The 14133-nt window shown below is 30.1% G+C and overlaps 1 protein-coding gene across 4 annotated transcripts in view; it reads right to left on the bottom strand.

The window, feature by feature from the left end:
* The window catches only part of LOC102597832 (phosphoglycerate mutase-like protein 1), an 8696-nt gene extending 5176 nt beyond the window's left edge, over positions 1–3520 (bottom strand). For 2 of the 4 annotated variants that reach the window (XR_368731.2, XM_006364914.2), the window contains exons 1-5: positions 3387–3520; positions 1956–2014; positions 1060–1121; positions 801–908; positions 476–555 (exon numbers count right to left, since the gene is read on the bottom strand). Coding sequence is in view for 3 of the 4 variants with exons in the window: in XM_006364914.2 (XP_006364976.1) it covers positions 476–555; positions 801–908; positions 1060–1121; positions 1956–2007 (302 nt within the window). In the remaining variant the exon portion in view is untranslated. The remainder of the gene's footprint in view (positions 1–475; positions 556–800; positions 909–1059; positions 1122–1955; positions 2015–3386) is intronic. The other 2 variants (XM_015304231.1, XM_006364915.2) reach the window with 2 other exon arrangements.
* Between the last annotated feature and the right edge of the window lie 10613 nt (positions 3521–14133).

The following is a 14133-nucleotide window of genomic DNA, read 5'->3' as shown; positions in this document are numbered from 1 at the left end:
AAGAAGGGGCTCCACCCCCCCCCCCCCCCCCCCGCTTCGTGCTCAGGTCCAACTGCAGTGTGGACCGAGAACCCAAAGGGGTATGAACCTGACTCTAATACCATGTAAAAATATGACACCTGGGCCTAACTCAACCCCAAAAGTTAGCTCATGAAGGAAGGATTGCCCAAGTCCATATAAGCAGACCATCAATCCATTACCCAACCAATGTGGACTCTAACTCACTCTAATACCGACAAACAACCAAACTTTGGTTTCACTAAGCTCAAGACATATGATATCATTGTGTTAAGATCAATAAAAGAATGATTATTCAAGAAATTCAGTGCTTCTTTAAACATCCATCACCAGAGCCATCTAAAAAGCATAAGATTGTGCACATGTTCCACAAAAGGAGATGAAACTTTCATAATAAATGAGAAGAAAAACAAAGATGTCAGACAATCGATACCAAAATATAAAACATAGTGTGTACCTCAATAGAGGAGAAGTTATAACTAGTTCCACCTTCTTAGAAATTCCTGATGTTTGAACATGTTTCCGTAGATTGTCTACCTGAAACATCACCAAATGAGATTTTTGAAACCACAAAATCTGAGTTCTGTAATGGCAGAAAAAATGTTAAAGTGATTGGTATTATCCTTATGCATGAAGATTATCAATTAGATCATTGCAGTCAGACTCTATGGATAACACTTCTAAGATAAAAATTCATAATCTAACATGAAAGACAAATACTACTAGACAGTTTCTGTTAGCAATTGGACATAAAAGTAGAGCCATGTCTAACTACTTATCACCTGCTGCCATCCAAGAGAAGTAAGGTGTGCATCGAAAAGGTGTCGAGATAGGTAGGCACTGTGGTCCTTTTCTCCTTCCACATTGTGAATCCCCTGAGCATGCCTCACCTACATATTAGAGTCAATATAGTCCAAAACTATTATCAGAAAGCAAGTTATATAACCAAAAATCTTAACTCAGAAGGATCAAAATGATTCTTTGACTATTTTTACAGCAAATTTGCACAATTAGCTAAGGCAGGAAAGACCAGTGACAAACCAGGTGTATAGTTTTGCAACGGTGTAAAGGATACACACTTTGACCTCCAGAGACGTCCATACCTGCATGTTCAAGCATGATCGACTATTACTAATATTGCAATAGCACACACTAAGACCGAGTGATAAAAATAACTACCAAAAGAACAACATCTACATGTTTCAGATAAATTAATATGAAGGACCTAATATCCCAAAAGAAGAGTACAGAAAGGTGTGGCATTCCTCTGTGAAGTAAAGTCTATAACTCTACATCAAATAAAAGACAGTGAAACAGGAGACAAAGGGAAGGATCAACAATTTCCCCAAATAATGATAAGATTTCAGAGTGATATATGTGATAGCAAGCATTTCTAAAGCAACACTGCTATTCTGTTAATCCAAAAGCAAAAGAACATATCATAAGGAACCATAAGTAAACTTTACAAATTTCAAAAATGAGACATAAATAGTAACCACCACTTCGTGAGATGAAAGAGAAATGGCTGTAGCAACTTAAATTTTCTCTGCACTCTTTTGCCAATATGAAACATCGGCAACATATAGAAGAGTATTTGTATGTATGCTATTTCTTTTTGAATTGTTTTCCTATGAGGAGAACAGACTGTCAAACCCGGTTCATGGAACAAATCATATACAACTTATGCCATGAAATTCATTTGCAACATATGAGTATATAACAGTCATGACGCAAGTAGCGGGTACAATTTCTTACTTTTACTCATTCACGTAGCTGAGGCATATGAGCCATTAAGAGACTTGTTCTAGATCATTAATACATTTATGTAAGGCAATGGAAGTGTCCAATTATTCTTGGACGGGATCTTTTCATCCTCCAAAATTAATACAGTAATATTTTATCAAACTACAACAAGTTTGACTTTTTTCTTTCCTCACCTGAAGGCCTATAAGTTGCTTTTACACTGCACGGAATATGATGAAACTGCATTTAGTCACTACAAGATAAAGAAGTTACTAGTTGGGGAAAGTTGAAGTAATCATGGACCAGGATTAATGCAAACCTAAAACAAGGGTATCAATTCAAACAGTATAAAAGTCAAGGTAAACATGTAATTCTCATGAATCAACAGAAGCCACTGACACTGTATTAACAAAGGGACCAATTTTAAGGATTAATACATAGGCTACAAGCAAGAAATAATAATGAAGAAATGACTGAGCCTTCCGAATGAGAAAGAAGAAAAGTAGTCAGCCAAACTAGTCGGGATATTCCATTTAGACACTCGAACTAAGTCATGTTCCAATTGAACTCCTCAACTCCCAATAAAGGAGTTCCAATTAGACACTTTCGATTCAAATTTTGAAATTTTTTGCGCGTTTTCATCCATTTATTAGATAATTAAGTCAATCATATAAAATACGTCATCTCCTTTAATTATACACATCAACTTCACGTAGAAAATGTCATAGATTTTACGGCTTATTGAAGGGAATATGTATAATAAACGGAAATGACATATTTTATGTGGTTAACTTAACTAACTAATAGACAAATGAGATCACACGTAAAAAAAAAAAAATTAAACTAAAAAAGTGTCATAGTTGAAACACTTTATCAGGAGTTGGAAGTGTTCAACTAAAAACATGATTTAGATCGAGTGTCTAAATGAAATATTCTAACAAGTTTAAGTAGTTGGTTATGTATTAAGCCTAAGTTTAATTGGAACGAACCTTTCAATTATGAAACTACAAGCCACAAAAAAAAAGCTCAAATGTGTGATCTCAAAAAGTGCAGATATAGATAACAAAGACGTCGAACTGGAATCAGAGCAGCTTTTCTATCAAACAGTCAAAAGGCAAAAAGGCTATATTTTCAATTTTTTTTAAAAACGCACTTTTTTCTTTTAGCAATCAAATGATAAATACATTCCGGAGATACGACTTTTGTTTTCTTTTATAACTTCCTAGATACTGATCTATTCATCGGCTTTTTGAGATCAAAAACACAAAATATTCAAACTGAGGACAACAATTTTAAGCTTTAGCAATTGAGCTAAAAAAAACAACAAATGTGAGTTTATTCAAAGAGTTGATAACCAGAATACTGCAGTTCTCAAAACTCGATCTCAAAAAAGTTGTTAGAAAACATCGAAAATGCAAACAGAAAACAAATAATCACAACAACATCGCATTTTATTATGCAATAGTAATAGCCAGAGACGATTTTTTCAGAATTCAAAAAACAAAAAATCTCATCTAACAACATATATGAAAAATTAACAGAAAATAAGAGGTATAATTTGCTCCGGTGAGATCAAATCAACAATATAACTGTAAATCAGAGGTAGAAAGAGATAATAAATTTACCGGAGGGACGGTGAAGATAAACGGAGAACGGAAGAGATGAAAGATGAGGTCACGTGAGAAAAGTGGAGTCCAATTAAATGGGTGCCTGTAAGAAAATCCCTCAACCTTTATTTAACGAATTACGTTGCTGATTGACCCGCTTCTACGGACGGTTTGACGATATTGGACGGTTTGATTTAATAACCCCATTTTCTACGCTACGTAATCACATAAACTTAGGGATCGATTGATAGACGGTATAAAAATAATATTAAATATAAAAAAAAATCTATATTTATATTAATAATGAGAGGGTTTGAAAATATTATTCTGTTTCGAATAAGGTTATAGGATTAAAGGATATTTTTATATATTTGTCAAGTCAAATTTGGTTTTTCTTATCTTTTTCAAACGGATGGAGTACTATTTTTGATCCAGTGAATTGTTGAGACATTTTTCATAATATAAAATTAGTGAATTTATCAAATTCAATAGAATTGTTGAGATTATTTTTTCATATTAACTGTTCTTTTACAAAAGTTTTAACTACTTTATATTTTTTTAGGGGAGTAATTAATATATAAAAATGCTTTTTAATTGACATTTGTGTTCTCTAACATTGAACGTGCACAAGTAGACATTTAAACTTATATAAAATTGAACAAGTTGACACGTTTGTCCTATGTGGCATAATACACATAGAACGTCATGTAGAACTGTAAATTGACATGTAGAATGTGTGTGACTACTAATTCAATTATATATAAGTTAAAGTGTTTACTTATACACACTCAAAATTAAAGAGTATAAATATCAACTGAGGTCGAGATAAAGAGAATTTTTATGTATTATGCATTTGAAAATAGTAAAAAAAGACAACAATAGAAGTAGCATCTAATTTTTGTTATTAAATATATATTTTTTCTTAAAAGATTATATTATATTCTAACAATTCAATTAATATGAATTAGAAAAAAAATATATTATATGTCGTTAGTCATATAGGTACTTCAAAAGGCATTTAAAATGGTCTTAAGATTACTCCATTGAAAAATTTGGATGAACTCAATTTCACTAGTTACCGAGATCAAAATCCAGAAATTTTGTCATTGGATAAAAAACACAATCGTGCACAATATTTAGTTATTTACATTCAATATAACTTATCATGATTGAATGATTTATAAAGAGAAAATATATGTTAATTAAATTATAATTATGTAAAATAACTCTATATTCAAATGCCTAGTAGTATATATTGTCTAGACCTCCTAAAAACTATTAAAAGGTCTAAATGTTGGTTACAAAAGTCAAATTACATAAAAAGATTATTTTCTACTCAATATACGCATTTTTTATGAAGTAAGAATAGAAATAATGAAATTTTTTAATGAATAAAATATAATATTTAGAATAATAAAATTTGGCTCAAAATTTTTAAAATTTTATATAATGATATTAAAATTTGTTGAGTTGAATTTGATAAGTTGATACTATGATATTAAAATAGTATTAATTTATTAGAGTGCTTGAAATTTAAAGAATACAACATAAACACAAATTTGATTATTTAATAAACACATAACAATAGATTTTGCATAATGCAAAATGTTTCACCGTTGGATAACTTTAAAATATTCTACAATGAGAGAATAAAAAAAAAGTAAATACAAATAGGGAAACTTTCGCATATAGCCACTCAAAAAGAGCGTAATTACATTCCATAGTTATAGTTTGTTAATTACTGCATGTTATAGGGAGGAGAGTGGCGAGCGAGATTGAGACAGGGAGGAGAGAGGCGAGCGAGAGAGTGGGAGAGAGGTGATTTGTATATGTATATCGGCTAGATAACTGTATAAATGTAACTGGTATACATATGTATATGGTATATCTGGCGAGCGAGATTGTGAGAGGGAGGAGAGAGGCGAGCGAGAGAGTGGGAGAGAGGTGATTTGTATATGTATATCGGCTAGATAACTGTATAAATGTAACTGGTATACATATGTATATGTATATCTGGCGAGCGAGATTGTGAGAGGGAGGAGAGAGGCGAGCGAGAGAGGGCAATAATTTGTATATTTCGCATCTCATTTGTATAATTCGCGGGTATGCTTGTATAGTTCACGTGTTTTTGTATAATTGAGTAATACAAAGTCTGAAATTATACAAATATGATAAAACTCGAAATAACAAATTGATACAAATATAAACATATGAACTTTAAACAACTATACAAATTAGCTTATATAAATTATACTATACAAAATTCAAAAACTACAGGTTTATACAAACTTTAAAAAGTTATACAAAAAAAGGTTGAATATATAAGGTGATAAAACTGAAAAACCAAAGAAAATCATCGGCATATACAAATACAAAGCAAACGAAAAATTGTTAGTTGCGAATTATACAAACGTGACTAATTATACAAACGTGACTAATTATACAAACTCGAAATCAATCCACATAATTAATGGTGACGATACCAAAAAAGATTTGTTATTTATACTGTGCTGCTTGGTTACTCAGAGAATCAGTCAGAGAGTGAAACGAACAATGTAGTAGACGTGTGTTATTCGGATGCTATTTGAGTGGCTGCTCCGTTCCCTGTTATCAACTACATCACGTCTTTTCTATTTTGTTCTTTTTTTTTCTGACTTTCACAATGGGCCACCATCTACTTTTAGGTCGATCCAAAACTTTCCTTTGTTTTTTCCAACTTTGAAATAAGTTTCTTGTAATTTATATTTATAATATTTGGATAATTAATTTATTGGTTGCATTGACCTAGAGCCGTCAATATAGACTAGGTCCGTTGGGCCGATCTGGTCTAACCCGTGATTTGATAGGATTGGAATACGATTTTTGGAGCCCATTTAAGAAAAAGGTTTTTTAGCTCGGCCTGAATAAGTCTGTTGATTTGTGGGGCTTGAAAAATATGGATAGGGTCGGTCCGTGGGCCAAATAAAAATTAATTAAAAAATAAAAATAAAATAGAGTATTAAAAATAACATGAGTCTACACTCAAAATTTGTTTAAAGTTTGAATTATTACAATTTAAATACGAATTATGTTTATAAAATATGTACTACATAAATAAAGTTCTTAAAATTTCTAGGGAATCACTACATAGGCCATAGCCTATGGTATATTATCATAGTTTTTGTGTTTTATTATGATCATTGAAAAACAATTAGGTTAATATTTCTATTTAGTTATTTATGTTTTTACTTAAAATCAAACTTAATAAATATTATATAAATAATTTTATTTGTGTATTTGATTAACAAGTAGTAACACAAGTCGACATTTATGATAATATTTTTAAATTATAATTTAATTTAAAAATTATAAAAATAACTTTTAAGAAAAGAGGTTGGCCCGGCAAAGCCCGTAGCCCACACACTTGTGGGCTGGGCCAACCATTTTCTGGCCCACATTAAAAATGGGCTAGCTGACCTAGCCCGTCAAATTACAAAGCTTGTATGGGTTAGTTCGGATGGGGTGGGACATCCCATATTGACAGCTCTACTGATTGACCCTTGATTAAAGAAAAAAAATATATAGAGAGAGAATATTAAACCAAGACGATGTACAAATCTCGAGATGTGGCATGTGCAACATAGATTGACAACACAAGTAGAGCTGCAAAAAAAAATAAAAAATCCTCTAATTTATTTATTTATTTTTTACCCTCCCTAGGAGCTCCCACCCCTTTTGCTCCCTTGGTAGCTCGAACTCGCAACCTTCAGGTTGGAAGTGAGGGGTGATTACCATCCAAGCAACTCCCTCTCGTCTAATTGAATTATGTCAATGCCATTTCACTAGTAAAAATAAACTTAGGTTTGTCAGGCTAGTTTGTTTGCAGCTAACGAAAATCTGTAGCTAATTTATTGATAAGTAGGAATAGTGTTGTTGTGTTGCTTGTTGGCTGTAGCTAATGAAAAATTATTGGTAATTCGGTCGCTCAATAGGGTTAGCGGCGGAATTTGTTGTTTAGTTCAAAAACATTTTTCCTTAATAAAGTATCAAACAACTGCTCATATAAATTACATCTAATTCAAATAAGTAAATTTTAGGTTTAGCAAACATAAAAATCATATTTGTATGCTATAACTATAGTTGTATAATTGTGTTCCATAACAAACTTTATGTTTGCTATGGCTATTAATATGTATATTTCGATATACATATACATAAAAATCTGTATTTGTATATTTCGGTATACAAACTAAAACATAGTAATTGTGTATAAACAAATTACTATATATATACAACCACATATGTATACCTTATGGGTCTATTTGTATATTTCGGTATACAAATGGGACCTACAATTAATTTTATACAACACATATGTATACCGAATGGGTCTATTTGTATATTTCGGTATACAATTAGGTCCTGCAATTAATTTCTATACAACACATATGTATACCGAATGAGTCTATTTGTATATTTTGGTATACAAATGGAATGACAAAAAACATGAAATATTTGCTGCGAATTACAAATAAAAGAAACTATGACTATCACATTTAATTTAAATTAATAATTTGCTATTTCATATAATTTTCCCTTCAAATAATTATTCATAAATCAACTCGATCGGCTTGTTTCTCAGGCCTACTTACTATTCTACGCATCTCTAAATTCTAATTGGAAAGCCCACAAATGAGCCTAAATACAAAAAGTAGATTGGGAACTTCATGTGTTAGAGCAAGTCTCATATTTTGGGCCCAAAATATAACATAATGGACTTTGGATTGAAGAGTTTCGTCCACAAACTACCTAATTACACAAACATTCCTATCATATACTAATTTTCTCTATAATTGATATAATTACCTATTGTCTCACTAATTAATGATTTACATTATATTTCAAGTCAAATACATCTAGTAGATACATGTATTTTTGTTGTCAGTTACACTGAAATAAGTAGAGAGGTGAGCAAGATAGGTGGAAGACAAGCGAGATAGTCTATATAGATACATGCGAATCACACCAGATACATGTTTTGGTCCACTTATATATATATATACACACATCATCTTGCTCTACAGGGAAACCAAGACAATATTTCCTGTTAATCATTTGTCAAGAAGCAGCTGTAAAGAAAATCGTCTTTTGAAATCTCATTGTTGAAAATATTGAGATAATTTTTATATCCATCTTGTTATTAAAAAAATAAAAATCCTTTTGAAAAACTAAGTTGCAGTCAAATGATAGCTAAGCACATTAATTATGGCAAAAAATGCTAGTTTCAAATAATATGGAAGATCTTGTGACTTTCCAAAACAATTTGATTCATTTAGTTTAAATTAAAGCTCTTTTATTGAAGGCATAATGTTAGTTAGTTCAAATTTAATGATTTTAATCTAATATAAAATATAAAAAGCCCTCTTGTCTCCAATTTAGGAGGAACTATCAACTATTTATTTTTTTGAAATTTTAATATCTAAGAATTGTTTAATTAACTAGTGAAGTCTTGTGAGAAGCCTATTTAATTAGATTTGAAGATTATTTTGTCCACTTTTAATTAAATACTGGTTTCTCAGTGAAATGTTGCTCAATCTATGTGATTAATTATTTGATAGGATTAAGGTTAGATTTCATTGTAGTGAGACTATGGAGCACACAACGACCTAATAATTAAAAGTTATAAGTTTCATGTTTATTTTTTGAAAATATTGTTTGGTTGTTGAGCATTTGTATTTTCTAAAAATTATTAATTTGTGCAAATTTTCAATTGTTCTTAGTAGACCACTTGCATAATTCTACGATAAAAAAAAAAGAGAAGATAATGATAACCCTTGTTTGCCTCAAATTAACTAGGGAAGTTACACATTAACCGTTCGATAAAACAATTAATTTTGTACGAAAAACGTATATGTTATTTCTATTATATATTAGTATACAAAATATATATATTTATTGGTTATTATTTTGATGGACGATTATTATGTCAATTTCTATAGTACGAATTAATTGTCCATCGTTCTACGTTTTCCTCGAGAGGTATTATATATTTATATCCAGAGTGCATCTTCTTAATAGAAATTAATACCAAAAACATATATATTGCTATAGCCACCAAACGACCATGAAAACAGTGAGATTTTCTTGTCTACAGTCAACAACAACGAATGATCTGCAATTATTAATACTTTTATTCGTAAAATAATGTTATTTTCCAGTTATAAGAAACATAATTAACCCCCTTCAAAGTTTTTATTGTAAAAATAATAAAATAAGGATCAAATATGATATCATATCGCGCGCATTCAAAAAAATAGCGTAATAGGGATGATTAAGTATATTTGATATCGTTGGTGAATTCATGAAATACTAAATTTTTCTCGGGAAAATTATATGGAATATGAAACTATTAATTCAAAATAAATGTTATATCCACAGTTTTATTTAATTCTAATTGGTAGCAAACACTTTGTCATTCGCCTCTCTCTCTAGAAATCTCGCTCGCCAGTCTCCCTCGCCTCTCTCACTTTATACAAACACAAATGTATAAATTGTGTTTGTGTTCGTATAAAGCAAGAGAAAACTGTATATACAAATACAAATACATATATCTTCGTTCTATACACTTATAATTATACAATACAAATCTTCCCCTGCCCGGTTCTCTTTTGCCTTTCTCTCTTTGTCGCTTTATACAAACACAAATTATACAACATACAATGTATAATTGTGTTTGTATAAAGCCAGAGAGAGATTTGATATACAAATACAGTTGTTTTAACTAGATTCAATTGTATACAAACTCAAATTTTATGTAGATATACAACACAAAGAACATATACATATACAAACGCAATTTTCATAGACACAAATGCCCGATTTATACAAATTCGATTTTATACAATCAAATGTTGCCTGCAATTTTTATACAAATTTAATGCTCCATATTTGCTATGGGGCGCAAATAGCAAAACTATAGCTATAAAGCGCTAATGTGATTTTTTTGTTTGCTAAACCTAAAATTTACTCATTTTTCACTCTATTACCTTTTTATGATATGAAAATTATATGAAATAACAAACTATTAATTCAAATTAAATGGTATAGCCATAGTTTATTTTAATTGTAATTCGAAGCAAACATTTCCTTTTTTTGCCATCTGATTTGGTATACAATTAGTCATTTTATATATTTCGGTATAAAATGCTTTTGTGTTTGTATAAAGCGAGAGAAAAATGTATATACAAATACAAATACATATATTTTCGTCTTATACACTTATAATTATATAAATATAGATCTTATTATACAAATTACAATGTATAAATGAATTTATACAAAACTGAACAATTTGTATAAAATTGGATGTTGTAGCGAATTATACAAATCAAAAGCTCCATAGAAAACATAAAATTTATTATGAACGCAATTATGCAACTATAGCTATAACATACAAATATATTTTTTATGTTTGCTATATGTGAAAGTTACTCTTAAATAAATGGGACATCTACCAAACAAAATAGTCCCGACGGGCGTGCCCTTCCATTATGGGCCTTACCGGGTTGAGTTTACACTTTACACTCATAGTCACATTATTAGACTCACTAAACTTCTATCGTTTGTATAATTTACATAAATTTCATAGTGTTAAGAGCTAATTACATTATTTTTATACTATTTTTCAAATTACAAGAATCCTTAAAATTTATGTAATCCTTAAAATTACATCACTAGACTTCCAAATACATAATTGGACGCGTGGATACATCAGCACACATCCAAATACATATGGGAGGGATGTATCCGAGAGGTGAGACATGTATCAGAGAGGGAATAGGACATCCAAATACATAAGGGATAGATATATCAAAGAGGGGAGGGATGTATCCGACAGAGAGAGAGGGATGTATCAGCAAGAGGGGAGTGAGTATCAGAGAGGAGATTCTTGAATTTTTTTTAAATGATAGAAAATCCTAGAGATTATGGTAAAATAAGATGTGTAGCAGTGCATTCACTTTCACAAATTGACACAAAAATTGTAACCTCCCGATCTATTATAATCAGCCTCACGTTATGCTTGATTGACAAATATGTTCATATAACGTCATCATCACATTGCACAGATTTTAATTTTTAGGTGATTAGTCAAAGATGAACTGGCAATTACAATTTCTAGTTGGGTTAGATACAAATTTAAAACAAAGAATCTTGACTACTAGGGTGATGCTAATCAAGCATTGCAACGAACAAATCCATCATATCGATTAAATAGTTAGACTCTAATTTGAATATTAATTTTACGTTTTAGCGGAACAGATTTAATTTGTGTATTGATTTATTTATAATGCCTCCAATAAGGCAAAAATTGGGAATTTGCATGTTGATCAGTGTTTTAAAAGACGTGGGTGCATGACACAAGGTGTTTTTTTTTTTACCTAATATGAGGCAAGACATAAGCACTATTTTTATATTTGCTTTGTAATATTGTATAAATTAATAAGATTAACTTGGAATAAAAATAAAAATAAAAATAATTACATTAAAATTGTAAAGAAAAAAAGGACGAATTAGTAGAAAAATTGATAATATTGTAAAAAGTATGCGCAAGACATCGACAATCTTTTATGACAAAATATATATCCATACTAGCTATATCACAGCTCCCTCAAACTTGTCATAGTGAATATTCATATTAGATATTTTTTACTCAAATTTTGAAGAAAAAATAAATTGTGCGTGCCACCTCTTTAAATTATATTACATAGATAATCTAATCATATAACATATGCCACCTCTTTAAATAATACATATCAGTCCTAAATTGGAACAAGTATGATATTTTACGGCTTATTGAGGTTGATGCATATATTAAGTCAGATGTGACATATATATCTTATTTAAGTGATTAGCTTATTTACATGATAGACGCTTGAGAGCATATTGTACAAAAAATTCTATAATTTGAGTAAAAAATATTTAATAAAAAATACTTTATCATGTGCTCAATCGGAACAGAAGTCATAGTTTGAGTGGTTGTCAATGAATTCCACCTAAAAATATTGACACTGTCAATGTCATTTTTTAAGGCAAAACTAAAGAATAGCATTTTCGGAATTGTAACTAAATATACCCAGAAATTCAGAAATCATTGAAAAATAGTTAGTAGTAAATTTTTTATATTTATGACATTGTCATTGTCATTTATATGACTTGTAAATATATATTATTTTCCCCAATCAATCAAATATGTAACTTGTCCTTAGAAATTCATGTCAAGATCTTGAAGTTTTTACCTTTTAACTTTGAATCCATGATACTATATATTATGATATTTCCACATAAAAAATGGCCACGAATTTTCAAACGCGAGTTATTTTCAATAAATTGTCCAAAAAGTACCTAACTTCTGGTTTTTACAAAAAATATATATGATTTTTTACTCAATATTGAAATATAAGTTAATCTAAATTTGCATTATATATATAAAACTCATCCTATCATAATTTATTTTGTTTTTAGAGTTGAAACACAAAATTTCTGATTAAGAATGAGTGATCCAATATATCGTACCACTATCCAATAATATGATTGCTCCTCTTACCTCAAATCTTTGTTCTTTTGAGTTAATTCATTGCACCTCTTAATTTTTTAAAGAAAATAGGCCATGACTTTTTCAACATAGATAAAATGGGGTTATATTGTCTTTTTCTCAATTAGCCCATGATCTGAATAATTAATTTCAAAGCTAAAATACAAATCTCAAAACCATGGACTAGCTAGTTTATGATCCAGACATTATTGGTAACAAAAACCATTGGCTCAATTATTATTATATATAATACACATATGTTGTACTATGTCTGATTTGATCTGTTTCTGCCATTCATTGATTAATCAAATGATGACACAAATGATAGGGAAAAAACATCTTTTGAGTTTCCTTTTTCTTGATTCACATTGTTTTCCTAAATTAGAATGATGAATACTACGTATGATCAACTACCAACCCATGAAATAACTCTTTGAACGTTGCGATGAATTAGGAAGTATTCCTTCATATTTAATCTTGATAATTAGATCTAAATTAGTCGAGGTTCGAAGTGAGAATTATACACTAAAAGGGAAACCAACAATGAAAGAATTGAAGTTATATACACTTGTCTTGTAATTTTTTTTACACCAACATGGACCAAGGTCAACATAACTTGTTATAACAAATGTATATTATATTAAACTTGTCGTGAAAATGTATCTAGCTACCATTGTACTAGCTCTTTTAGATCATTGGCTACTAGAAAGACTAGAGTTGCATGGAGAATACCAATATAGTTAGAAATCATTAAGGTACGACCTTTAGCCTATTATCCCTTTCTGCTTTTTGAACGATTCTAGTGAACCATAAAATATATAATCACATGGCTTCACATCTAGGGAATTAACAAAGCTGAAAAAGGAAATTACACTTGAATTAAGATTTTCGATTGTGTTTCATGTATTTTTAGACTATCAATGCACTTCAATTAAAAATTAAACTTGTAATCCTTAGAATATTTCATTAATGATTACCTAGCTTAGAAAAGGGGGGAAAGGGTAATCTGTTAGTAAAAAATATAACATATTACATGCTACAAGAGATTTGATGATTGAAAAATATATTTATACTTATTAAGTATATACATAACTTGAAATCCTCAATTGAGATTGACTCTCCCTTTGGGTTTGGGGGGGGGGGGGGGGGGGTGTTTTGGGGGGGGGGGGAAAAAAAATTTAAATTTTTTTTTTT

This window comes from Solanum tuberosum, unplaced genomic scaffold (assembly GCF_000226075.1).
Source record: "Solanum tuberosum cultivar DM 1-3 516 R44 unplaced genomic scaffold, SolTub_3.0 scf00519, whole genome shotgun sequence".
NCBI lineage: Eukaryota > Viridiplantae > Streptophyta > Magnoliopsida > Solanales > Solanaceae > Solanum > Solanum tuberosum.
Note: the sequence above shows the minus strand (reverse complement) of the source record. Positions and strands in the feature narration are given on the sequence as shown.